Below are 25,699 nucleotides of genomic sequence, written 5' to 3' on the forward strand. Positions count from 1 at the left end.
GCCCGCTGCCACTGGCCCTGGGCGACCTGTCCCTGATGGGGACACTGCCCCTGCCTGGCCTGTCCCCGCTGCCATTGTCTCTGGGTGACCTGTCACTGATGGGGACAGTGGCACTGCCCCTGCCCGGCCTGTCCCCACTGCCACTGTCTCTGGGTGACCTGTCCCTGACAGGGATGGTGGCACTGCTCCTCACTGACCTGTCCCCAGGGGTGGCACTGCTCCTCACTGACCTGTCCCCAATGGTGACACTGCCCCTGCCCGGCCTGTCCCCACTGGTGGCACTGCTCCTCACTGACCTGTCCCCAGTGGTGGCACTGCCCCTGCCCAGCCTGTCCCCACTGGTGGCACTGCTCCTCACTGACCTGTCCCCAGTGGTGGCGCTGCCCCTGCCCAGCCTGTCCCCAGGGGTGGCACTGCTCCTCACTGGCCTGTCCCCAACAGCAGTGGCCCTTGGTGAGCTGTCCCTGACAGCGATGGTGGCACTGCCAGACACTGGCTTGTCCCTGATAGGGACAGTGGCACTGCCCCTGGCTGTGCTGTCCCCAGTGGTGGCACTGCCCCTGCCCAGCCTGTCCCCAGGGGTGGCAGTGCCAGGGACTGGCCTGTCCCCAGGGGTGGCAGTGCCCCTGGCTGCGCTGTCCCTGACAGGGATGATGGCCCTGCCACTAACTGGCCTGTCCCCAATGTCACTGGTCCTGGATGAGCTGTCCTTAGCAGGGATGGTGGCACTGCCCCTGGCAGCGCTGTCCCTGACAGGGACAGTGGCACTGCTCCTGACTGACCTGTCCCCAGTGGTGCCACTGGCTCTAGCTGACCTGTCCTTGACAGGGACAGTGGCACTGCCACTGTCTGAGCTGTCCCTGATGGGGACAGTGGCACTGCCCCTGACCAGCCTGTCCCTGATGGTGCCACTGCCCCTGCCTGGCCTGTCCTCGACAGGGACGGTGGCACTGCTCCTGCCTGGCCTGTCCCCAGTGGTGGCACTGTCTCTGGGTGACCTGTCCCTGATGGGGACACTGCCACTGCCCCTGCCTGGCCTGTCCCCAGTGGTGGCACTGCCAGGGACTGGCCTGTCCCCAGTGGTGGCACTGTCTCTGGGTGATCTGTCCCTGCCGGGGACACTGCCACTGCCACTGCCCCTGCCTGGCCTGTCCCTGACAGGGACAGTGGCACTGCTCCGGCCTGGCCTGTCCCCACTGGTGGCACTGCCTCTGCCCGGCCTGTCCCCGCTGCCACTATCTCTGGGTGACCTGTCACTGATGGGGACAGTGGCACTGCCCCTGCCCGGCCTGTCCCCACTGCCACTGTCTCTGGGTGACCTGTCCCTGACAGGGATGGTGGCACTGCTCCTCACTGACCTGTCCCCAGTGGTGGCACTGCCCCTGCTCAGCCTGTCCCCTGTGGTGGCACTGCTCCTGGAGCTGTCCCTGACAGGGACAGTGGCACTGCCAGTCACCAGTTTGACCCCAGTGCCACTGCCCCTTGGTGAGCTGTCCCTCCTAGGGACAGTGGCACTGCCACGGACTGGCTTGTCCCTGACAGGGATGGTGGCACTGCCACTGACTGACCTGTCCCCAATGGTGGCACTGCTCCTCCCTGGCCTGTCCCCAGTGGTGGCACTGGCCCTGGATGAGCTGTCCCTGACAGGGACAGTGGCACTGCCACCAGCTGGGCTGTCCCTGCTGGGAATGGTGGCACTCCTGGTGACCGGCCTGTCCCCAACGCTGCCACTGGCTCTGGGTGAGCTGTCCCTGACAGGGATGGTGGCACTGCCAGTGACAGGCTTGTCCCTGACAGGGACAGTGGCACCACTGACCGGCCTGTCCCCAGTGGTGGCACTGGCCCTGGACGAGCTGTCCCTGACAGGGATGGTGGCACTGCCACCAGCTGGGCTGTCCCTGCTGGGAATGGTGGCACTCCTGGTGACCGGTCTGTCCCCAACGCTGCCACTGGCTCTGGGTGAGCTGTCCCTGACAGGGACGGTGGCACTGTCCCGGGATGAGCTGTCCCCAGTGGTGGCACTGCCCCTGGCCCGATTGTCCTTGACTGGTGTGGTGCCACTGCCACCAGCTGGGCTGTCCCTGACAGGGACAGTGGCACTCCTGGTGACCGGCCTGTCCCCAGTGGTGCCACTGGCCCTGGGTGAGCTGTCCTTGACAAGAACGGTGGCACTGCCACCAGCTGTGGGGACAGTGGCACTTCTAGTAACCGGCCTGTCCCCACTGGCACTGGCCCTGGGTGAGCTGTCCCTCCTAGGGACAGTGGCACTGCCAGGGACTGGCTTGTCCCTGACAGGGACAGTGTCACCACTGACTGGCCTGTCCCCACTGGTGGCACGGCCCCTGGATGGACTGGCCTTGACAGGGATGGTGGCACTGCCACCAGCTGGGCTGTCCCTGATGGGAATGGTGGCACTCCTGGTGACCGGCCTGTCCCCAGCAGCGCCACTGGCCCTGGCTGGGCTGTCCCTGACAGGGACGGTGGCACTGCTAGTGACAGGCCTGTCCTCCGTGGTGGCACTGCCAGTGACCGGCCTGTCCCCAGTGCTACCAGCCATGGGTAAGCTGTCCTTGACAGGGACAGTGGCACTGCCAGTGACCGGCCTGTCCCCAGTGTCACTAACCCTGGCCGGGCTGTCCTCAGTGGGGATGGTGGCACTGCCAGTGTCTGGCCCATCCCTAATAGGGACAGTGGCACTGGCAGTGACCGGCCTGTCCCCAGTGTCATCAACCCTGGCTGGGCTGTCCCTGACAGGGCTGGTGGCACTCCTTGTGACCGGCCTGTCCCCAGTGTCACTGCCCTTGCGTGAGCTGTCCCTGACAGGGCTGGTGGCCCTGACAGTGACAGGCCTGTCCCCAGTGTCACTGGACATGGCTGGGCTGTCCTTGACAGGGACAGTGGCACTGCCAGGGACTGGCTTGTCGCTGACAGGGACAGTGGCACTGCCACCACCAGGAGAGCCACAACTGGGGGAGCTGGCACTGCCACTGAGCGGGCTGTCCCCAAGGGGGACAGTGGCACTGACTGAGCTGTCCCCAAGGGGGACGCTGGCACTGCCACTGAGCGGGCTGTCCCCAAGGTGGGTGGTAGCACTTCCCCCAGCTGGGCTGTCACTAAGGGGGACGGTGGCACTGCCACCAGCAGCAGAGCCATCACCAGGGATGCTGCCACTGACTGGGCTGTCCCCAAGGGGAGTGGTGGCACTGCCACTGACAGAGCTGTCCCCAGGGGGGACAGTGTCATTGCCACTGACCAGGATGTCACTAACGGGGACACTGGCACTGCCATTTTCCCTAAGGGGGACAGTGGGACTGCCATTGACCGAGTTGTCCCCAAGGGGGATGGTGCCACTGACACTGACCAGGCTGTCCCCAGGGGGGACAGTGGCACTGCCATTGACTGAGCTGTCACTAATGGGGACACTGGCACTGACACTGACTGAGCTGTCCCCAAGGGGAAGAGTGTCAGTGCCATTGACCGGGCTGTAACTAAGGGGGACAGTGGCACTGCCATTGACCAGGCTGTCACTAACGGGGACACTGGCACTGACACTGATTGAGCTGTCCCCAAGGGGAACAGTGTCAGTGCCATTGACCGGGCTGTCCCCATCAGGGACAGTGGCACTGCCATTGACTGCGCTGTCCCCAGGGGGGACAGTGGCACTGACACTGACCAGGCTGTCCCCATCAGGGACAGTGGCACTGCCATTGACTGCGCTGTCCCCAGGGGGGACAGTGGCACTGACACTGACCGGGCTGTCACTAACGGGGACAGTGGCACTGTCATTGACTGAGCTGTCACTAACGGGGACAGTGGCACTGACACTGACCAGGCTGTCACTAACGGGGACAGTGGCACTGCCATTGACTGAGCTGTCACTAACAGGGACAGTGGCAGTGCCCCCAGCCAGGCTGTCACTAAGGGGGACAGTGGCATTGCCATTGACTGAGCTGTCACTAACAGGGACAGTGGCAGTGCCCCCAGCCAGGCTGTCACTAAGGGGGACAGTGGCATTGCCATTGACTGAGCTGTCACTAACAGGGACAGTGGCAGTGCCCCCAGCCAGGCTGTCACTAAGGGGGACAGTGGCATTGCCATTGACTGAGCTGTCACTAACAGGGACAGTGGCAGTGCCCCCAGCCAGGCTGTCACTAATGGGGACAGTGGCATTGCCATTGACTGAGCTGTCACTAACAGGGACAGTGGCAGTGCCCCCAGCCAGGCTGTCACTAAGGGGGACAGTGGCATTGCCATTGACTGAGCTGTCACTAACAGGGACAGTGGCACTGCCATTGACCAGGCTGTCACTAAGGGTTGCAGTGGCACTGCCATTGTCCCCAAGGGGGACGGTGGCACTGCCACTGCCCGGGCTGTCCCCACCAGCCACCGTGTCACTGTCCACCTCCATGCTGTCCCCGGCATCCTCAGCAGCACCGCCGGCCACCCCCCTGTCCCCGCCGGGCACGGCGGCACCGCCAGCCCCGGGTGACGCCCCCGGGGCCGAGTCCCCTCCGTCCTCCCCCCGGGCCACCTCGGGCTCCTCGGGCGACGCGGCGCTGTCCCCCGGCCTCTTGCGGGGCCTCCCGCGCCGCCGCTTGCGCGCGTTGCCGTCCGCGGCCGCGCCCTCGGGGGCGCGCTTGGCGGCGCGGCCGCGCGCCTGCTGCTGCTGCTGCTGCTGCTGCTGCTGCTGCTGCTGCTGCTGCTGCTGCCCCTCGGCGTCCCTCGGCGCCTCGGCCGCGGGCACGCCCACGCCGGGCAGCAGCACGTTGAGCACGGGGATGGCGGCGGCGCCCACGGGCAGCGGCAGCGCCACCTTCACGGTGCCCGCGGGCCGCGGCACCAGCACGGGCGGCGCGGGCGCCGCGCTGGGCACGGGCGGGCGCTGCGGGGCCGGGATGCGGGGCAGCAGCAGCGGCAGCCGCGCCACCAGCGCGCTCACCTGCGGGCTGCTGCCCGCCCGCGCCGCCTCCGGCTTCTTCTTCTCCGGCCGCGTCTGCGCGGGGACCTTGGCGACAGCGTCCTTCTTGGCCTGGGGAGGGGACAGGGTGGCACCGGGCTGGGGGAGCCTCCAGTGCCCGGCCCGGCCCGGGGAGGGGTCCCGGGGGTCCCGGGGGTCTCACCTGCTCCTGGCTGCTGTCCGCGGGGTCCGGGCCGTTCTTCTTGGGGGCTGAGGGTGGCCGGGGGTCCTGGGGGGGCTTGTCCGTGTTTTCTGTGGGAGGAGGGGACGTGAGCAGGGTGGCACTGGGGAGGGGACACGGGAGTGGGGAGAGGACATTGGGAATGGAAGGGGACACTGACAAGGTGGAGGACAACCCATGCCACCCCCCACGGTGTCTGTCCCCAGCGGTGACACTGTTCTAGGAGACTGACTGTGTCCCCAGGGGTGACACTGTCCCCGAGAGGGGTAACAGTGTCCCCAAGGGGGTTACAGTGTTCCAGGGGGCTGACAGTGTCCCCAGGGGGTGACATTGTCTGTCCCCAGGGGGGTGACAGCGTCCCCAGGGGTGGTGGCAGCCCCGGTGTCCCCGGGCTGACCTGAGAGCACCATGGCCATGAGCAGGTCGGCGTGGGCCGAGCGGGGGCTGATGATGTGCTGCTGCAGCAGGAACTGCGCCACCTCCACGATGTTGTTGAAGGAGCGCCGCAGGATCTTCTCAGCCCAGTCACACGTCAGGGCACACGCGGCCTCCGTCACCTCGGTGCTGTACGAGTGCGCCAGCTCGGCCAGCTCCGCCTGCTGGGGATGGGGACAGGGACAGGGACATCAGACAGGGACAGGGACACTGTCACTGTCACCTCACTACTGCTGTAGGAGTGAGCCAGCTCGGCCAGCTCTGCCTGCTGGGGATGGGGACAGGGACAGGGACATCAGACAGGGACAGGGACACTGTCACTGCCACCTCGGTGCTGTACGAGTGCGCCAGCTCGGCCAGCTCCGCCTGCTGGGGATGGGGACAGGGACATCAGACAGGGACAGTGTGTGAGACCAGGGACAGGAGGACAGCAGGGAGGGGACAGCAGGAGGGTCACGGTGTCGGGATGGGGACAGCAGGACGATGGCGTCACAGAGCAGGGCAGGACACAGGGATGAGCCCATGGAAAAAGATGGGACACTGGGATGGGGACAGGAGGGGACACCAGGATGGGGACGGGATGGGATTCACGGAGCAAAGCAGGACCTGCATCCCACCAACCCACCCCATCCCACTATCCCATTATCCCATTATCCCATTATCCCACCCAAACTCACCGTCTCGGTCACTTTGAGGTCCAGGCTGGGCAGGGGAGGAAGGCTGACCACGGTCTTCCTCCGAATCCCCCCGTAGCAGTACGTTGGGAAGAGTCAAGGATTTTTCCCAAGCCCAAAAAACCGGGAACCAACCCCTGAAGAACCCTCAGGAATGGGAAAAACTGGGGGAAAACCAGGAAAAGAATAGGAAAAAATGGGAAAAAATGGGAAAAAAAACAGGGAAAAAAGGGAAAAAAGAGCAGCTCGCATAGGAATTCCAGGCCAGGGAAGGATATTTGGACTGGCCGCGGCCCCCCAGGCGCCGGGCTTTGATGTTTGGGAAGATCTCGCGGATGATCTTGCCGAAGTTGGCCGTGCTCAGAGGGCGGCAGCCCAGGTTGTCACAGTAACGCCTGCGGGGACACCGGGGGTGACACGGAGCAGGGAGAGAGCAGGGGGACACAGAGCACATCGGGGACACAGGGGGTGACACGGAGCACATTGAGGACAGGGCAGGGGGGCATGGGGACACCGGGGGTGACACAGAGCGCATCGGGGACACAGGGGGTGACACGGAGCACATTGGGGACAGGGCAGGGAACGGCGGGGCACGGTGACACGGTGACGCGGTGACACGGGACAGCCCGGCTCACTTGTAGGCGTCGTAGACGTCCTGCTTGGGCAGGCAGGTGTCCGTGTGCTCCTCCAGGTGGTTGCGGATCCAGCTGCAGGCGTGCATGTGCTCGGCCGTGCCCAGCGTGCTCAGCTCCAGCGAGGAGGAGCTGCTGCTGCTGCTGCTCCGGGGGGGACAGGCAGGGAGGGGAGCCCGTCAGCACCTCTGTGCCAGCGCCTCCGGGTGAGGGACCCGCCCTGGGGCATCCCTGTGCCCGCCCTGGGTGAGGGACCCGCCCTGGGGCATCCCTGTGCCCGCCCTGGGTGAGGGACCCGCCCTGGGGCATCCCTGTGCCCGCCCTGGGTGAGGGACCCGCCCTGGGGCATCCCTGTGCCCGCCCTGGGTGAGGGACCTGCCCTGGGGCATCCCTGTGCCCGCCCTGGGTGAGGGACCTGCCCTGGGGCATCCCTGTGCCCACCCTGGGGCATCCCTGTGCCCGCCCTGGGTGAGGGACCCGCCCTGGGGCATCCCTGTGCCAGCTCCAGCCCCATCCCATCCCACCCCACAGATCCCACCCCATGGATCCCACCCCACGGATCCCATCCCATGGATCCCATCCCATCCCACCCCACAGATCCCACCCCATGGATCCCATCCCATCCCACCCCACGGATCCCACCCCATGGATCCCATCCCACCCCATGAATCCCACCCCACAGATCCCACCCCATGGATCCCACCCCCCAGACCCACCCCCAGGTCCCCCCTGACCTCTTCTCGCCCAGGCTGGGCCCCGAGGGCAGCTGCAGGTACAGGTAGAGTTTGTCACTGTCCGAGAACTTCTGCACGTCCTGCTGCGCTCCGGGACAGGGACAGGGACACGGAGAGGAGGAGACGGAGATGGATCCCGTGGGACGAGTCCCAGGACAGCCCTGCCTTGCCCCAGCATCCCCACAACACTCACCAGGATGGAGTCCACCTTGCTCTGCACAGATTTGCTGCGGGTAGAGAGGCCATGAGTGAGGAACGATCCCAAAAACCCCGGGACCACAATTCCGGCTCTGCCCAGGGCTCCCCAGGTCCCCCCAGAGCCCGAGTGGGATCCAGGATGGACCCAGGAACCCTGGATGGACCCAGGATGGATCTGGGATGGATCCAGGATGGACCCGGATGGACCCTGGAACGCTGGATGTACCCAGGATGGATCTGGGATGGACTCAGGATGGACCCAGGATGGACCCCAGGGCTCAGGGATCCAGGATGCATCCAGGAGGGATCCAGGATGAATCCGAGGTGGAATTCCCAATCCCCCACCCGTGAGCCCCCTTGGGGTGCCCTGGCAGAATTCCCAGATTTTGGGGTGCCCAATTCCCAATCCCCCACCCCGTGAGCCCCCTTGGGTTGGGGGACTGGAGGAATTCCCAGATTCTGGGGCGCTGCCCTTACGAGATGTTGCCGCGGAGCTCCTGCAGCAGCGTGCTGGACTCGGTGGCACCGCCCCGGGCACTGCCAGCTGACAGAGGGCCCCTCCTGGTGGCCCTGGTGCCCAGCTCCTCCTCCTCAGCCATGGCAGCCCTGTGTGTGTCCTGCAGGGAACAGGAAAACGGGAATTTAGGGTAAAAATGGGAATAAATCCCATTCTGGGTGCCCCTCCTGGTGGCCCTGGTGCTCAGCTCCTCCTCCTCAGCCATGGCAGCCCTGTCCTGCAGGGAACAGGGACAATTTGGGGTAAAAAGGGGAGTAAATCCCATTCTGGGCTCTAATGGGGATCGTGGGCACGGACAGGGGCCACGGAAATGCGACAGGGAGACCGGCAGTGACCCCGGCAGGGCTGGGGACAGGGGGACAGCAGGACAGAGGGACACCGGGAGACCAGGACAGGGGGACTGCAGGGACAGAGGGACACCAGGACATGGGGTCCCAGGGACAGAGGGACACCAGGACATGGGGACAGAGGGACACCAGGACATAGGGACACCAGGACGTGGGGGTCCCAGGGACAGAGGGACACCAGGACATGGGGTCCCAGGGACAGAGGGACACCAGGACATGGGGACAGAGGGACACCAGGACATAGGGACACCAGGACGTGGGGGTCCCAGGGACAGAGGAACACCAGGACAGGGGGACACCAGGAAGAGACCCACAGCGCCACCGGAAGAGACGCCCAGGGACGCGGGGCCATGAGGCCACCGGAAGCGACCCCCGGGGCCGCCGCCGCCCTCCGCGCTCTCCCCGCGGTACCGGGGCGCTCCCGGCGGCCCCGGCCCAGCGCGACTGCGGCGCTCCGACCGGACCGGTACCGGGGGCCTGTACCCCCCTGCCGGGGCCGAGCCCGGGCGTGTCCGGGGGTGTTCCGGGCTGTCCCGAGGGTGTCCGGGGATGTCCGGGGTGTACCCGGGGGTGTCCGGGGGGGTCCTGGAGTGTTCCGGGGCTGTTCCGGGGGGTTCGGGGGTGTTCCGAGGGTGTCTCGGGGGTCTCCCCGCGGTGTCCCCGGGGGTGTCCCCAGGCCTGCCCCCCCTCCCCAGCCCCGCACCCACCTGGTCCCGTCCGGCTCGGGGGGCCCCGGGAGGGGGGGGGGAGGGGAGGGGTCCCGCCACGTGCCCCGCGCCCCCCGCGCGAACCGAAAGTGGACGCGCCCCTCGCTCGCCGCGCGCGCGGCCCCTTGTTTTTTTTCTGATTGGCTGTAACGGCGCTGGTCTGCCCGGATACGGCAGCACTCGCGGCTGTGATTGGCTGAGCCGTCCCCCCCCCCCTCAGCTGGGGGTGAGCGCCCGGATGTGGCGGGGCGGGAGGGGCCGAAATCTGCCTGGCAACAGCGATCTGATTGGCCGGGGCGAGCGGCGCGAGGGGAGACGGGTGTGCGGCGAGTGTGCAAACGGGTCACGCGGGGCGGTCACGTGTGAGGGGGGTTGTGCAACGGGTGTGTGTCACGTGCGCGTGTCACGTGCGCGTGTGCAAGGTAGGGTCACGCGGGGAAGTCACGTGGGGGGGTTGTGCAACGGGTGTGTCACGTGTGCGGGGAGTGTGCAAGGCGCGTGCAAGGAGTGTGCAAGGAGAGCTCCGGAGCAGGAAAAGGGAAAGGAAAAGGAAAAGGAAAAGGAAAAGGAAAAGGAAAAGGAAAAGGATTTTCTTTGGATTGATTTTATCCCGCGGGTCACGCGCGTCCCGCAATTCCCAACTCCTGGAATTCCCAAATTTCTGAATTCCCGAATTCCCAAATCCTGGAATTCCCAATTTTCCGACTCCGCAATTGCCAAATTCCCAAATCCCAAAATTCCCGGGGCGTGCGAGACGTGCAGGGAAGAGGATCTGGACCTTCCCGACTTTTCCAGGGGCTCCTTTGGGACGGGGAAGGGGAAATCCCACATTCCCAGGGAATTTGGGGGAAGGGAACTCCCACATTCCCAAGGAATTTCAGGGAGCTTGCAGATTTTTATAGGGAAGGGGAGAACTGGAAATAGGGGTTTTAATTGCAGGGGGTGAGGCTGAGTCAGAGCCAGCTCCGCATTCGGAACCTTGCCGAGTTTGGGATTTTGGGATTGTGGGATTTTTTTGGGATTGTGGGATGGATGGGATCTCAAAGGTCATCTGGTCCAACCCCTTTGGGCGGCTCCTGCTGGCCAAGGTGCCTCCAAGAGCTGCCCGAGCTGGGCTGGGGCAATTCCAGGGATGGGGAATCCATGGCAAAACCTGGGCCAGGGGAGGATTTATCCCAAATATCCACCTGGATGATCCCACTATATTTATATCCACCTGGATCCCACTTTATTTCTGGGCAAAACCTTCTCCAGGAGCCCACAGGGATAAAACGGGAATAAAGGAGGGGAAAATAAAAAGGATAAAATGGGGATAAAATGCCCAGCTGGAAGCAAACCCCGGGAAAAGAGGCAGCGCCGGGAATTTCCCCCAGACCCTTCCCGCGATCCCGGCTCTGCCCGCGGCCCCCCCGGGATTGGTTTGTCCCGGGATTTTCCGGGAATGAGCCTCGGGAAGCGGCGGCTGATGCAGGAAACAACTTTATTGATGGCAGGGAAAGCGGGGACAGGGACAGGGACGGGGACAGGGATGGCCGGGAATGGCCCGGGACACCCCGAACCCCGAAATCACCCGAGGGGACCCCAAAGCAGGAATCGCCCGTGGGATCCTAAAGCCCAGAATCACCCGGGACACCCCGAACCCATCACCCGGGGCACCCCACAGCCCCGATCCCCCCCAGCCCCATCACCCGGGGCACCCCACAGCCCCAATTTCCCCCCGGGACCCCGATCCCGCCCCGGCGCCCTTTGCCGAGCGCGGCGCTGCCGGCGCCGCTCAGGGCAGGGTCACGGATTTGGCATCGCCGCCAGGGAGGCGGATCTGGTGCGCCAGGCACGGCCCGTTGGGCTCCTTGCCGAAATCCACCAGGAAGTTCTTGTTGACGCTCAGGCCGCCCTTGTCCGTGTCCACGTCGAGCTGCAGCATCACCGAGCCCTCCCTGCGCGGGGACAGCGGCGGCTCAGGGCGACAGCGACCCCCGGGCCCGCCCCGAGCCCGCCCGGAGCCGCCACAGCGACCCCCGGGGCCGGGGCCAGCGGCACGGGCTGGCATGGGGGCGGCTGGGGGTCCCCAGTTCCCGATGGAGGGGACAGGATGGGCACAGGGACACCTTTGGGTCCCCAAATCCCGATGGATGGGCACAGGGACACCTTTGGGTCCCCAAATCCCGATGGATGGGCACAGGGACACCTTTGGGTCCCCAGCTCCCTCAGGACGGGCACGATTCCATCCAGGACGGGCTCGGCGCCGTTTCCCCTCCGCAGCTCCCCCAGGCTCGGCTCGGGCTCTGCCCGGCCAGGCCGGACCCCCTTGCGCTGAGCTCGGCCCGGGCTCTGCCCGATCCCGACCCGGCCGGCAGCGGCTCCGGGGCAGCCCCGGGGGGGTCGCGGCCCCTTCCCCGCTCCCACCGGGCCCGGGCAGCCTCGGGCAGCCGCGAGGGGCTCACTTGATCAGGCTGGGGTAGAACTGCCGGTCCCAGGTGCTGTAGAAGGAATTGGTCACGTAGAGCCGCTTCCCGTCCAGGCTCAGCTGCAGCGCGGCGGGGCCGCCGTACACGCGCTTGCACTGGGACACAGGACATGGGTTACTGGGGGCACTGGGGGCACTGGGACACACGGACTGGGGGCTCTGGGGGCTCTGGGACACAGGACTGGGGTTACTGGGGACACTGGGAGCACTGGGACTGGATTCCAGCAGGGGCACTGAGAGCAGGTTCAGGCTCATGGTCAAGTGAGGACACACACACTCACACTCAGGTGAGCACACACACTCACGCACAGTCCCACGCTCACGCTCACCCCCGGTCCCGCCCCCAGTCCCGCCCAGGCGCGCCGGCCCCGCCCCGCTCACCTTGACCACCAGCGGCTCGGGCTGGCACTTGAGCTCCTCGTCCCTGCACACGGTCACGGGGCCCCCTCGCAGGATGCTGCCCCCCACGAACACCTGCAAGGGCCGCGCTGGCACACGAGCGTTCCCCGGCCCGGCCCCCCGGGCCCCCCGGCCCCCCGGCCCGGCCCTGCCCCTCACCTGCCCCACCAGCCGCGGCTTGCAGCTCCGCGACAGCTCGTACTGCCGGATGTCCCCGTGCAGCCAATTGCACACGTACAGGAACCGGTCGTCCTGGCTGATGACGAGGTCCACGATGAAGGCTGCGGGCAGAGCCGGGGCTCAGGGGCACGGCCAGCACCGGGGGAGCCCACACGGGCCTGGCCTGAGCTGGGCTTTGGGGCAGGGACCAGGACTTTGGGCTCGGTCAGCATTCGGGCTCAGTAATCATTTGGGGTCAGCTCTGATTTGGGGTCAGTCAGGATTCGGGGTCACCCCGCAGGATTCGGGGTCAGTCAGGATTCGGGGTCACCCCGCAGGATTCGGGGTCAGTCAGGATTCGGGGTCACCCCGCAGGATTCGGGGTCCCCCCGCCGGCTCTGGGGTCACCCCGCAGGCCGTGCCCGGCTGCAGAGCTCGCCCAGCGAACAGGAAGGCCACCCCCGAGGGCACACGCACCCGGCATCTTGGGCATGATCCAGCCCGACACGTCCTTGGCCGGGATCCGGATCACCTCCTCCACGGCCCAGTTGTCTCTCTGCACAGGGACACCGAGCCCGGCTCAGCCCGCGCTGCCCCGCCCCGAGCCGAGCCGAGCCGAGCCGGGCACGACGGGCTCAGCCCCCGCACCCTCCCCGCTCCCGCTCCCCGCCGCCCCGCACTCGCCTCGCAGGATTTGTAGAAGCGGAAAATGGCCCCGCTCAGGGCACAGCCCACGTAGCCCTCGGCGGCCTCGGGGTTGTGCAGGAAGCGCACGGTCATGGGCAGAGAATCCTCGCCCAGGTCGAAGCACTGCGTCAGGCTGCGGCACGACAGGTTCCACACGTTCAGGCGGCGGCCGAAGACCCCTGCGATACACGGGGGAGAGGCTGGGGGCGGCCGGGGAGAGACCCCGAGGGGCTCCTGGGGGGCATCGGCACGGGAAGGGCAGGAACCGGGCAGGGGGAACTGGGAAATGCGGGAACCGGTGAACTGGGAAATGCAGGAATTGGGCAGGGGGAACTGGGAAATGCAGGAACCGGGGAGGGGGAACTGGGAAAGGCAGGAATTGGGAAATGCGGGAACTGGGAAGATCACAGAGAAATGCAGGTTTTGGGGAGAACACAGAGAAATGCAGGTTTTGGGGCAGCAGGACCCTGCCCACCCGGTGTTCCATCCGCTGCCACCCGCGTGTCCCTACCTTTCTTGAGGTCATCGGGGTTGAAGCCGCGCCCGGCCACTCTGGGCACCATCCCGGCCGAGCTGACCAGGACGTTGTGCCGGGCCTGGTACCAGAAGTCGTGCCCGGTCGGGGGAGCCTCACACTCGTTCTCCCAGTTGCCCTTCAGCTCGAAGGTCTCTCCGTCCAGCACCACGAAGCCACCTGGGACACACGAGGGACGGGCGGGGACAAATCCAGGCTTCTGCATTTCCAGCAGGACCTCCGGGGTGGGAGTTCGGGCAGGGAAATGGGAATCCCGGCAGGGACATGGGAATTCGGGCAGGGAAAATTCACCTTTGCCGTGGCCAGCGGCGTCGCCCATGTTGGCGACCAGGACGTCGCCGTTGGGCAGGGGGTGGGTGACGGACAGGTAGCCCTTGTTGCACTTCCAGAACACATCCACGGGCTCGATCATCTGCACGAACCAGCGCCAATTTCAGCCTGCGCCTGCTCGGCGCCTTTCCCGGCCGTACCACAGAATCCATCCATCCATCCATCCATCCATCCATCCATCCATCCATCCATCCATCCATCCATCCCTCCCTCCCTCCCTCCCTCGCTGCCCCGACTGCCCCGGCCGTACCTTGCAGATCCGCGGCGCCCGGCACTGGGAGCCCACATCCACCACGTAGATGCGGGAGGAGATGAGGCACGGCAGCACCAGCTTGGTCCTTTTGGCCGCGGCGCCGCCGTCGAAGCAGCCGCAGGCGGGGCCCCAGCCCGCGCAGTGCAGCTCGTCCTTGAGGTTGGGCATGGGCAGCCGGTGGATCACCTGGGCACGGCCAAGGCAGCTCAGGCCGGGCCGAGCCGGGACAGCCCGCGGGGAGCGGCCCCGGGGCCGGGGGAGCCCCGGAGAGGGGCCGGGAGAGACCCCGGGATTTGGGGAGCCCCGGAGAGGGGCCGGGAGAGACCCCGGGATTTGGGGAGCTCTGGAGAGGATTTGGGGAGCCCCGGAGAGGGGCTCGGGGGGCGGCCGGGAGCAGACGGGACAAAGTGACAAAGGCTTTCCTCGGTTCCCCGGCACAAAGAGCTGCCCGGGCGGCCCCGGAGGGCTTGGGGGGCGCCGCCCCGGCTCGGTCCCGCCCCGGGAGCCCGGCACGGCTCGGTACCTGGCCGTAGTGGCAGGAGCGCGGGTTGAGGTCCACGGTGGCCAGGAAATCGGGCTGCTCGATGCCGGTGCTCCTGTAGGTGCAGGTCACGTAGGCGACCTCCTCCCGCGGGGCTGGGGACACAAGAGCGGCTCGAACCGCGCCGAGAGCCCCGAACGGCACCGGGAGAGCCGCGGGCAGCTCTCCGCAGTGGCCGCCCTGGTTTCGGGCTGCTGCCGTTCCCTGCCGCTCCCCCCGCGCCGCTCCCGAGCCGGGAATCGGCAGGAGCGACCTCCGGCAGCCCTGGCCAAGGGGCCCGGCACCGGCCCCGAGCTCGGGGGACCCCAAAGAGCCCAAACCCCCCCGGCCCAGCCCCGCCGCAGGGGCAGCACTCGCCTTTCAGCACGTCGGGGCACGAGGGGTACTCGTAGCACGGAGCTCTGCATCTGTCTGGGGAGCAGAGGGGACACCGTGAGCGCGGCCCGGGCCCGCACCGAGCCCGCTCCGGAGGGGCCCTCCCAGCCCAGGGACCCCCGGGGCCACCGCGGGGACGGGACAGAGCCTGGACGGGACGGGACGGAGCCGGGATGGGGACAGAGCTCTCACCCGGAGCTGGCACAGGACGGGGACAGAGCTGTCACCCGGAACCGGGAAAGGATGGGGACAGAGCTGTCACCCGGAGCTGGCACGGGACAGGGACAGAGCTGTCACCCGGAACCGGGACAAGACGGGGACAGAGCTGTCACCCGGAGCTGTCACCCGGAGCCGGGACAGGGACAGAGCTGTCACCCGGAGCCGGGACACGCTGGCAGCTCCAGCTCGGACAATCCCTCTGGATCCCGGGGCCCCGGGGCAGGGCAGGGCCCCCAGGAGCCCCCGAGATCCCGCAGCAGCTCCGGGAGCAGCGGCCCCGCGGGCAGAGCTCGGGCCCGGCTCCCCGCTCGTGCCCGGGGCACAGAGGCACCTGTGCCAGGTGTGCCCAGGGAATGCCCAGGGGTGCCCGGAGCCGGTCTCGGGCCGGCGCTGCGGGCCCGGGGCTCGGGGGCAGCCGCGGGGGTCCCTTACCCATGGCTGCAGCTCTGGGGGTCGCGGCGCTGGCGGCGGACGAAGGAGCCGGAGCTGAGGGGCAGCTGCTGCTGTCTCGGGGCTGGAGCGGCTGTGCCGTGCCCTGGCTGCTCCCGGGGGCCTTTTATCCCCGCCGAGGGGCGGCGGGAGCGCGGCCAAGCCCAGGGAGGGGCTGCCCAGCGCTTGGGAGGGGCCGGCCCGCCGCTGCGGCTTCTTTCCTCCTCCCCGCCGCCAATCTGCGCCCAAATCTGCTGCTCGCTGCAGCTCCCCAAGCCTCAAAGCCCGGGGCCGGCCCCGGCCGAGCCCGCCTCGCCCCGCACGGAGCGGCTGCAGCGCCCGCAGCGCCCCCGGCCCGGCCCGGGCACCCCCAAACTGCTCCTGCTCCCGACAGGGGCACCCCGAGCCCAGCGCCGGCCCGGGGCTCCCGAGGGTCCCCGCTGGCCCCGCAGGGTCCCCGAGCGGGCTCTGCCGGGGACGGGAGTTTGGGAGCCCGGGGACAGCGGGATGGGCTCGGGGACACCGGGATGGGCTCGGGACAGCGGGATGGGCTCGGGGACACCGGGATGGGCTCGAGGACAGCGGGATGGGCTCGGGGACACCGGGATGGGCTCGGGACAGCGGGGATGGGCTCGGGACAGCGGGGATGGGCTCGGGACAGCGGGATGGGCTCGGGGAGCTACTCAGGGGATCCCGGGGATGGGACAGACCCCGGGGACACCGGGGGCCCTCAGGAAACGCCCCCCGAGCCCCCCTGGGGCAGCTTCAGCCCGGGCAGGACACGGGGCGGCCTCCATGGGTGGCACCTCTGGGTGGGGACCTGCGGTCAGCTGGGGACAAGGGGGATTTGGGAGCTCGTGGCTGGCAATTGGGGCTGGAAGCGTCACCCGAGACTGTCCCCCACCCTCTGGTCACCCCCAAGTGTCCCCCAGGCCCTGGGCCATGCCCAACCCCAGCCCCGGGTGCCACCAGCAGCACAAAAGTGGTACCAGCCGGGCTGGATTTGACACAAATTGTGCTGAAGCAGCCCCAAAGGAGCCGAGATCTCGCTCCAGGCCCCTAGGGCCCCCAGCAGGGTCCCCTCCCGAGGCCACAGCCAGGGACACTCAGCGCCCCGGAATGCGGCTCCAGCCCCGGGGGAGGGCGCCGGGACACGGAATTGCTGCCGCCAGCAGCGCGGGGACACCGCCCGGCCCGGGGCCCGGGGACGGCCCCGCAGCGGGGACAGCTCTGCCCCCGGCCGCTCCGGGACAGCCCCGGCACCGGGCAGCGGGCACAGGGCAGCGGGCAGCGGGTACCGGGCAGCGGGTACAGGGCAGCGGGCAGCGGGCACAGGGCACAGGGCAGCGGGCACAGGGCAGCGGGCAGCGGGTACCGGGCAACGGGTACAGGGCAGCGGGCAGCGGGCACAGGGCACAGGGCAGCGGGCACAGGGCACAGGGCAGCGGGTACAGGGCAGCGGGCAGCGGGCAGCGGGCAGCGGGCACAGGGCACAGGGCACAGGGCACCGGAGACAGGGCAGCGGGCACAGGGCACAGGGCAGCGGGCAGCGGGCACAGGGCAGCGGGCACCGGGGACAGGGCAGCGGGCAGCGGGCAGCGGGCACAGGGCAGCGGGCACCGGGCAGCGGGCACCGGGCAGCGGGCACAGGGCACAGGGCAGCGGGTACAGGGCAGCGGGCACAGGGCACAGGGCAGCGGCACAGGGCACAGGGCACCGGAGACAGGGCACAGGGCACCGGAGACAGGGCAGCGGGCACAGGGCAGCGGGCACAGGGCACACGGCAGCAGGCACAGGGCACAGGGCTGCGGGCACAGGGCACAGGGCAGCGGGCACCGGGCAGCGTCCCCACGTGCCCGCGCCTCCCTCCCCTGGCGCTGCACACCCGCTCATTAGCCAGCTCATTAGCCCGCCCCTCATTAGCCAGCTCATTAGCCCGCCCCTCATTAAGGAGCCGCGCTGTTCCCGGTGGCTTCCCGAGCTGACGTCGCCGTGTCCCTCCCTGTCCCCGCTCGGCGCTCGCGCGTCCCCGCGGCGCTGATAACAGCGAGATAAGCGCGGGCTCAGCGCAGCGCGCGTGGCCGCAGGACAAGCCCGGCACCCTCCGGGCGCTGCCCCCGCCCCGCCGGCCGCTCCGGCTCCTCCGGCCCCGCCGGGGTTTGGGAACGCGCCGGGACGGGCCCCGCTCCGCCGCCACCTCGGACAGCTCCCGGCTCCGGCTGCGGCCCCGGCGAGGCTTCGGCTTCCCCCGAGGCTGCCGCAGCGAGGCCGGGGCTCCTTCAGCGCCTCCCGCTCCTAAATCGCGATTTCCTGCGCTTTTGTCCCATTCTCCATCCTCCGTTCCCGGCCTCGGCCTCAGCCGGGCACTGAGCACCGGCAGACTTCGGGGAAACGTTTGTTTCACGCAGGGAGCCCCAAATCGCGCTGCTCGTTCGTCCCCGGGGGCTGCAATTCCACCCAGGAGCGGCCCCGTGGGCCCCGCAGCGTTCCCGGCTCTCCCATCAGAAAACCTCGAGCTCAAATTCCCTTCCGAGCCACGAATTCCCTGATTTTCTGATGATTCTGATGTGGGAAAAGGGCGATTTTTGGGAGCTGGCTCCCGAGTTCACAGGAAAATGTGACAAACCCCGAAATTCCCCGGCCAGTGGAAGGCAGGTGACGCTGGGAGTTTGTTCCCCGCTCCACCATCAGAAATAAACAGGGAATAAATCACACTTGGGGGAATCTGTGAGCTTTTCTTTGGTTCCAAACCCGGGGGGGCTCCGCTGCAGCGGGAGCGGGGCCGCGATCCCCCGGGTCGGGCTTGGAACGGCACAGAGAGAGGACATTAATCGCTGTCCCTGTCCCGCTCCCCCTGTCCCCGCCCCTGTCGCTGTCCCCGTCCCCTTGTCCCCCTATCACTGTCGCTGTCACTGTCCCGGTCCCCCTGTCCCCTTGTCACTGTCGCTGTCCCTGTCCCACTGTCCCCCTGTCACTGTCGCTGTCCCCCTGTCCCCGTCCCTGTCCGTGCCGAGGGGGACACGCGGGGGGCCCGAACCCCGAACTCCCTCGGGGTCGTTCCAGGGACCACCCGGATTCCCCGAACCAGCAGGAAGAGCCGCCCGGGAGGGGCCGCTGCCCTGGGCCGGGTCCCAAAACTCCCAAAGCTTTGAAGCTTTTTGGGCGAGCAGCCCCCGAGGAGCCGCCGCAGCCCGAGATAATTCCAGGGCGTCTCTCGTTCCTCTGGATCCGCTTGGAATGAGGGACTTGAAAGGCTCGGGGTGGCCTTTCCTCGCTCCACGGGGCAGGAATGTCCAGCTCCAAGAGGCTTTCGGGATGGGCGGGACAGATCCCAGACGAATCCCTTCCAAACTGGGGGAGACGAACGCGATCTGCAGTGTCAGGAACGGAGAAATCTGATTTTCCCGGATTATGGGAAGTGGGGATGAGCAGGAGAAGCCGGGAAACTTCCCGAACCGGGCTGGGGGGACGCTGCCCCCACCTCTGGTCATGGAAAAGCCGCAGATGAGCACAGGGAGAACCAGCCCGGCTCACCTGAGCGCAGGGAGGGGCAGGAAGTAATCCCAGCCCTTATCAGCAACTTTATCTTATCAGCCGCAGCTTTATCTCCTCCCGGCTAGGCTCACCACGGGAATTTCGAGCTCTCCCAAACGCTCATTTGCTGTGGTTTTTGTAGGATTCGCTGATTTTGGGGGGATTAAGGAACTGGATTTGCTGTTCGAAAATAGCGCTGAGTGCTAAAGGGACCTTTAGGAGAATTTCAGAATTATTTGGGTTTGGAAATTGCACCGAGTGTTAAAGGGACCCTTACGAGAATTCCAGGATTTCTGGGGTTGGAAAATCCCTCCAGGATCATCCAGTCCAAGTTGGGACCAAACCCCCCGGTCACCCAGAAAAACGTCCGGGAATTCTGCAGGGGTGGCCGCTCCGAACCTCCCCGGGCAGCCCCTGCCGAGGCCTTTTCCCTTTTCCAGGAAGAATTTCCCCAGATTTACCACCCTGAGCCCCCCCTGGGGCAGGTCGAAGACGTTCCCTCTGGTCCTGGCCCCATTCCGGGCATCAGATCCCAAATCCCTCCGGGCAGATCCCAAATTCCCCGGGATCCCCCTTTGATCCAGGCGGAGGTCCCGGTGCCCCCGGGGTCTGTCCCCGTCCCCGGGATCCCCTGAGTAGCTCCCCGAGCCCATGCCGGTGTCCCCGAGTCCATCCCCGCTGTCCCGAGCCCATCCCGGTGACCCCGAGCCCATCCCCGCTGTCCCCGAGCCCATCCCCGCTGTCCCCGAGCCCATCCCCGCTGTCCCGAGCCCATCCCCGCTGTCCCGAGCCCATCCCCGCTGTCCTCGAGCCCATCCCGGTGTCCCCGAGCCCATCCCGGTGACCCCGAGCCCATCCCGGTGTCCCCGAGCCCATCCCGCTGTCCCGAGCCCATCCCGGTGTCCCCGAGCCCATCCCGCTGTCCCCGGGCTCCCAAACTCCCGTCCCCGGCAGAGCCCGCTCGGGGACCCTGCGGGGCCAGCGGGGACCCTCGGGAGCCCCGGGCCGGCGCTGGGCTCGGGGTGCCCCTGTCGGGAGCAGGAGCAGTTTGGGGGTGCCCGGGCCGGGCCGGGGGCGCTGCGGGCGCTGCAGCCGCTCCGTGCGGGGCGAGGCGGGCTCGGCCGGGGCCGGCCCCGGGCTTTGAGGCTTGGGGAGCTGCAGCGAGCAGCAGATTTGGGCGCAGATTGGCGGCGGGGAGGAGGAAAGAAGCCGCAGCGGCGGGCCGGCCCCTCCCAAGCGCTGGGCAGCCCCTCCCTGGGCTTGGCCGCGCTCCCGCCGCCCCTCGGCGGGGATAAAAGGCCCCCGGGAGCAGCCAGGGCACGGCACAGCCGCTCCAGCCCCGAGACAGCAGCAGCTGCCCCTCAGCTCCGGCTCCTTCGTCCGCCGCCAGCGCCGCGACCCCCAGAGCTGCAGCCATGGGTAAGGGACCCCCGCGGCTGCCCCCGAGCCCCGGGCCCGCAGCGCCGGCCCGAGACCGGCTCCGGGCACCCCTGGGCATTCCCTGGGCACACCTGGCACAGGTGCCTCTGTGCCCCGGGCACGAGCGGGGAGCCGGGCCCGAGCTCTGCCCGCGGGGCCGCTGCTCCCGGAGCTGCTGCGGGATCTCGGGGGCTCCTGGGGGCCCTGCCCTGCCCCGGGGCCCCGGGATCCAGAGGGATTGTCCGAGCTGGAGCTGCCAGCGTGTCCCGGCTCCGGGTGACAGCTCTGTCCCTGTCCCGGCTCCGGGTGACAGCTCCGGGTGACAGCTCTGTCCCCGTCTTGTCCCGGTTCCGGGTGACAGCTCTGTCCCTGTCCCGTGCCAGCTCCGGGTGACAGCTCTGTCCCCATCCTTTCCCGGTTCCGGGTGACAGCTCTGTCCCCGTCCTGTGCCAGCTCCGGGTGAGAGCTCTGTCCCCATCCCGGCTCCGTCCCGTCCCGTCCAGGCTCTGTCCCGTCCCCGCGGTGGCCCCGGGGGTCCCTGGGCTGGGAGGGCCCCTCCGGAGCGGGCTCGGTGCGGGCCCGGGCCGCGCTCACGGTGTCCCCTCTGCTCCCCAGACAGATGCAGAGCTCCGTGCTACGAGTACCCCTCGTGCCCCGACGTGCTGAAAGGCGAGTGCTGCCCCTGCGGCGGGGCTGGGCCGGGGGGGTTTGGGCTCTTTGGGGTCCCCCGAGCTCGGGGCCGGTGCCGGGCCCCTTGGCCAGGGCTGCCGGAGGTCGCTCCTGCCGATTCCCGGCTCGGGAGCGGCGCGGGGGGAGCGGCAGGGAACGGCAGCAGCCCGAAACCAGGGCGGCCACTGCGGAGAGCTGCCCGCGGCTCTCCCGGTGCCGTTCGGGGCTCTCGGCGCGGTTCGAGCCGCTCTTGTGTCCCCAGCCCCGCGGGAGGAGGTCGCCTACGTGACCTGCACCTACAGGAGCACCGGCATCGAGCAGCCCGATTTCCTGGCCACCGTGGACCTCAACCCGCGCTCCTGCCACTACGGCCAGGTACCGAGCCGTGCCGGGCTCCCGGGGCGGGACCGAGCCGGGGCGGCGCCCCCCAAGCCCTCCGGGGCCGCCCGGGCAGCTCTTTGTGCCGGGGAACCGAGGAAAGCCTTTGTCACTTTGTCCCGTCTGCTCCCGGCCGCCCCCCGAGCCCCTCTCCGGGGCTCCCCAAATCCTCTCCAGAGCTCCCCAAATCCCGGGGTCTCTCCCGGCCCCTCTCCGGGGCTCCCCAAATCCCGGGGTCTCTCCCGGCCCCTCTCCGGGGCTCCCCCGGCCCCGGGGCCGCTCCCCGCGGGCTGTCCCGGCTCGGCCCGGCCTGAGCTGCCTTGGCCGTGCCCAGGTGATCCACCGGCTGCCCATGCCCAACCTCAAGGACGAGCTGCACTGCGCGGGCTGGGGCCCCGCCTGCGGCTGCTTCGACGGCGGCGCCGCGGCCAAAAGGACCAAGCTGGTGCTGCCGTGCCTCATCTCCTCCCGCATCTACGTGGTGGATGTGGGCTCCCAGTGCCGGGCGCCGCGGATCTGCAAGGTACGGCCGGGGCAGTCGGGGCAGCGAGGGAGGGAGGGAGGGATGGATGGATGGATGGATGGATGGATGGATGGATGGATGGATGGATGGATGGATGGATGGATGGATTCTGTGGTACGGCCGGGAAAGGCGCCGAGCAGGCGCAGGCTGAAATTGGCGCTGGTTCGTGCAGATGATCGAGCCCGTGGATGTGTTCTGGAAGTGCAACAAGGGCTACCTGTCCGTCACCCACCCCCTGCCCAACGGCGACGTCCTGGTCGCCAACATGGGCGACGCCGCTGGCCACGGCAAAGGTGAATTTTCCCTGCCCGAATTCCCATGTCCCTGCCGGGATTCCCATTTCCCTGCCCGAACTCCCACCCCGGAGGTCCTGCTGGAAATGCAGAAGCCTGGATTTGTCCCCGCCCGTCCCTCGTGTGTCCCAGGTGGCTTCGTGGTGCTGGACGGAGAGACCTTCGAGCTGAAGGGCAACTGGGAGAACGAGTGTGAGGCTCCCCCGACCGGGCACGACTTCTGGTACCAGGCCCGGCACAACGTCCTGGTCAGCTCGGCCGGGATGGTGCCCAGAGTGGCCGGGCGCGGCTTCAACCCCGATGACCTCAAGAAAGGTAGGGACACGCGGGTGGCAGCGGATGGAACACCGGGTGGGCAGGGTCCTGCTGCCCCAAAACCTGCATTTCTCTGTGTTCTCCCCAAAACCTGCATTTCTCTGTGATCTTCCCAGTTCCCGCATTTCCCAATTCCTGCCTTTCCCAGTTCCCCCTCCCCGGTTCCTGCATTTCCCAGTTCCCCCTGCCCAATTCCTGCATTTCCCAGTTCACCGGTTCCCGCATTTCCCAGTTCCCCCTGCCCGGTTCCTGCCCTTCCCGTGCCGATGCCCCCCAGGAGCCCCTCGGGGTCTCTCCCCGGCCGCCCCCAGCCTCTCCCCCGTGTATCGCAGGGGTCTTCGGCCGCCGCCTGAACGTGTGGAACCTGTCGTGCCGCAGCCTGACGCAGTGCTTCGACCTGGGCGAGGATTCTCTGCCCATGACCGTGCGCTTCCTGCACAACCCCGAGGCCGCCGAGGGCTACGTGGGCTGTGCCCTGAGCGGGGCCATTTTCCGCTTCTACAAATCCTGCGAGGCGAGTGCGGGGCGGCGGGGAGCGGGAGCGGGGAGGGTGCGGGGGCTGAGCCCGTCGTGCCCGGCTCGGCTCGGCTCGGCTCGGGGCGGGGCAGCGCGGGCTGAGCCGGGCTCGGTGTCCCTGTGCAGAGAGACAACTGGGCCGTGGAGGAGGTGATCCGGATCCCGGCCAAGGACGTGTCGGGCTGGATCATGCCCAAGATGCCGGGTGCGTGTGCCCTCGGGGGTGGCCTTCCTGTTCGCTGGGCGAGCTCTGCAGCCGGGCACGGCCTGCGGGGTGACCCCAGAGCCGGCGGGGGGACCCCGAATCCTGCGGGGTGACCCCGAATCCTGACTGACCCCGAATCCTGCGGGGTGACCCCGAATCCTGACTGACCCCGAATCCTGCGGGGTGACCCCGAATCCTGACTGACCCCAAATCAGAGCTGACCCCAAATGATTACTGAGCCCGAATGCTGACCGAGCCCAAAGTCCTGGTCCCTGCCCCAAAGCCCAGCTCAGGCCAGGCCCGTGTGGGCTCCCCCGGTGCTGGCCGTGCCCCTGAGCCCCGGCTCTGCCCGCAGCCTTCATCGTGGACCTCGTCATCAGCCAGGACGACCGGTTCCTGTACGTGTGCAATTGGCTGCACGGGGACATCCGGCAGTACGAGCTGTCGCGGAGCTGCAAGCCGCGGCTGGTGGGGCAGGTGAGGGGCAGGGCCGGGCCGGGGGGCCGGGGGGCCCGGGGGGCCGGGCCGGGGAACGCTCGTGTGCCAGCGCGGCCCTTGCAGGTGTTCGTGGGGGGCAGCATCCTGCGAGGGGGCCCCGTGACCGTGTGCAGGGACGAGGAGCTCAAGTGCCAGCCCGAGCCGCTGGTGGTCAAGGTGAGCGGGGCGGGGCCGGCGCGCCTGGGCGGGACTGGGGGCGGGACCGGGGGTGAGCGTGAGCGTGGGACTGTGCGTGAGTGTGTGTGCTCACCTGAGTGTGAGTGTGTGTGTCCTCACTTGACCATGAGCCTGAACCTGCTCTCAGTGCCCCTGCTGGAATCCAGTCCCAGTGCTCCCAGTGTCCCCAGTAACCCCAGTCCTGTGTCCCAGAGCCCCCAGAGCCCCCAGTCCGTGTGTCCCAGTGCCCCCAGTGCCCCCAGTAACCCATGTCCTGTGTCCCAGTGCAAGCGCGTGTACGGCGGCCCCGCCGCGCTGCAGCTGAGCCTGGACGGGAAGCGGCTCTACGTGACCAATTCCTTCTACAGCACCTGGGACCGGCAGTTCTACCCCAGCCTGATCAAGTGAGCCCCTCGCGGCTGCCCGAGGCTGCCCGGGCCCGGTGGGAGCGGGGAAGGGGCCGCGACCCCCCCGGGGCTGCCCCGGAGCCGCTGCCGGCCGGGTCGGGATCGGGCAGAGCCCGGGCCGAGCTCAGCGCAAGGGGGTCCGGCCTGGCCGGGCAGAGCCCGAGCCGAGCCTGGGGGAGCTGCGGAGGGGAAACGGCGCCGAGCCCGTCCTGGATGGAATCGTGCCCGTCCTGAGGGAGCTGGGGACCCAAAGGTGTCCCTGTGCCCATCCATCGGGATTTGGGGACCCAAAGGTGTCCCTGTGCCCATCCATCGGGATTTGGGGACCCAAAGGTGTCCCTGTGCCCATCCTGTCCCCTCCATCGGGAACTGGGGACCCCCAGCCGCCCCCATGCCAGCCCGTGCCGCTGGCCCCGGCCCCGGGGGTCGCTGTGGCGGCTCCGGGCGGGCTCGGGGCGGGCCCGGGGGTCGCTGTCGCCCTGAGCCGCCGCTGTCCCCGCGCAGGGAGGGCTCGGTGATGCTGCAGCTCGACGTGGACACGGACAAGGGCGGCCTGAGCGTCAACAAGAACTTCCTGGTGGATTTCGGCAAGGAGCCCAACGGGCCGTGCCTGGCGCACCAGATCCGCCTCCCTGGCGGCGATGCCAAATCCGTGACCCTGCCCTGAGCGGCGCCGGCAGCGCCGCGCTCGGCAAAGGGCGCCGGGGCGGGATCGGGGTCCCGGGGGGAAATTGGGGCTGTGGGGTGCCCCGGGTGATGGGGCTGGGGGGGATCGGGGCTGTGGGGTGCCCCGGGTGATGGGTTCGGGGTGTCCCGGGTGATTCTGGGCTTTAGGATCCCACGGGCGATTCCTGCTTTGGGGTCCCCTCGGGTGATTTCGGGGTTCGGGGTGTCCCGGGCCATTCCCGGCCATCCCTGTCCCCGTCCCTGTCCCTGTCCCCGCTTTCCCTGCCATCAATAAAGTTGTTTCCTGCATCAGCCGCCGCTTCCCGAGGCTCATTCCCGGAAAA

The 25,699-nt window shown here is 68.2% G+C and overlaps 2 protein-coding genes across 2 annotated transcripts; one reads left to right on the forward strand and one right to left on the reverse strand.

Moving 5' to 3' along the window:
• Nucleotides 1–11,156: 11,156 nt before the first annotated feature.
• LOC131569504 (methanethiol oxidase-like) lies at nucleotides 11,157–16,573 on the reverse strand. Its single transcript, XM_058821713.1, has 14 exons — nucleotides 16,487–16,573; nucleotides 15,780–16,244; nucleotides 15,209–15,326; nucleotides 15,111–15,164; nucleotides 14,736–14,848; nucleotides 14,210–14,398; nucleotides 13,921–14,041; nucleotides 13,606–13,788; nucleotides 13,092–13,273; nucleotides 12,885–12,963; nucleotides 12,408–12,529; nucleotides 12,231–12,323; nucleotides 11,827–11,945; nucleotides 11,157–11,319 (listed from the first exon to the last, which is right to left on the reverse strand). Exons 1-14 carry the CDS (start codon nucleotides 16,571–16,573, stop codon nucleotides 11,157–11,159), a joined length of 2,088 nt encoding a protein of 695 aa, XP_058677696.1.
• Nucleotides 16,574–19,961: 3,388 nt separating this feature from the next.
• LOC131569505 (methanethiol oxidase-like) lies at nucleotides 19,962–25,356 on the forward strand. Its single transcript, XM_058821714.1, has 14 exons — nucleotides 19,962–20,150; nucleotides 20,265–20,729; nucleotides 21,183–21,300; nucleotides 21,345–21,398; nucleotides 21,661–21,773; nucleotides 22,111–22,299; nucleotides 22,472–22,592; nucleotides 22,725–22,907; nucleotides 23,240–23,421; nucleotides 23,550–23,628; nucleotides 23,984–24,105; nucleotides 24,190–24,282; nucleotides 24,568–24,686; nucleotides 25,194–25,356. Exons 1-14 carry the CDS (start codon nucleotides 19,962–19,964, stop codon nucleotides 25,354–25,356), a joined length of 2,190 nt encoding a protein of 729 aa, XP_058677697.1.
• Nucleotides 25,357–25,699: the final 343 nt, after the last annotated feature.

Source organism: Ammospiza caudacuta, chromosome 30, assembly GCF_027887145.1.
Source record: "Ammospiza caudacuta isolate bAmmCau1 chromosome 30, bAmmCau1.pri, whole genome shotgun sequence".
In the NCBI taxonomy this organism is placed as follows: Eukaryota; Metazoa; Chordata; class Aves; order Passeriformes; family Passerellidae; genus Ammospiza; species Ammospiza caudacuta.

Coding starts and splice junctions, on each gene's coding strand:
- LOC131569505 (XM_058821714.1), top strand. CDS start 19,962: ATGCCGGTGTCCCCGAGTCCATCCCCGCTGTCCCGAGCCCATCCCGGT. Junction 23,629..23,983: donor GATCATGCCCAAGATGCCGG/GTGCGTGTGCCC, acceptor CTCTGCCCGCAG/CCTTCATCGTGGACCTCGTC. Junction 24,283..24,567: donor CCGAGCCGCTGGTGGTCAAG/GTGAGCGGGGCG, acceptor CCTGTGTCCCAG/TGCAAGCGCGTGTACGGCGG.
- LOC131569504 (XM_058821713.1), bottom strand. CDS start 16,573: ATGGAGGCCGCCCCGTGTCCTGCCCGGGCTGAAGCTGCCCCAGGGGGG. Junction 14,042..14,209: donor GGGCGCCGCGGATCTGCAAG/GTACGGCCGGGG, acceptor TGGTTCGTGCAG/ATGATCGAGCCCGTGGATGT. Junction 12,324..12,407: donor AGCCGCGGCTGGTGGGGCAG/GTGAGGGGCAGG, acceptor CGGCCCTTGCAG/GTGTTCGTGGGGGGCAGCAT.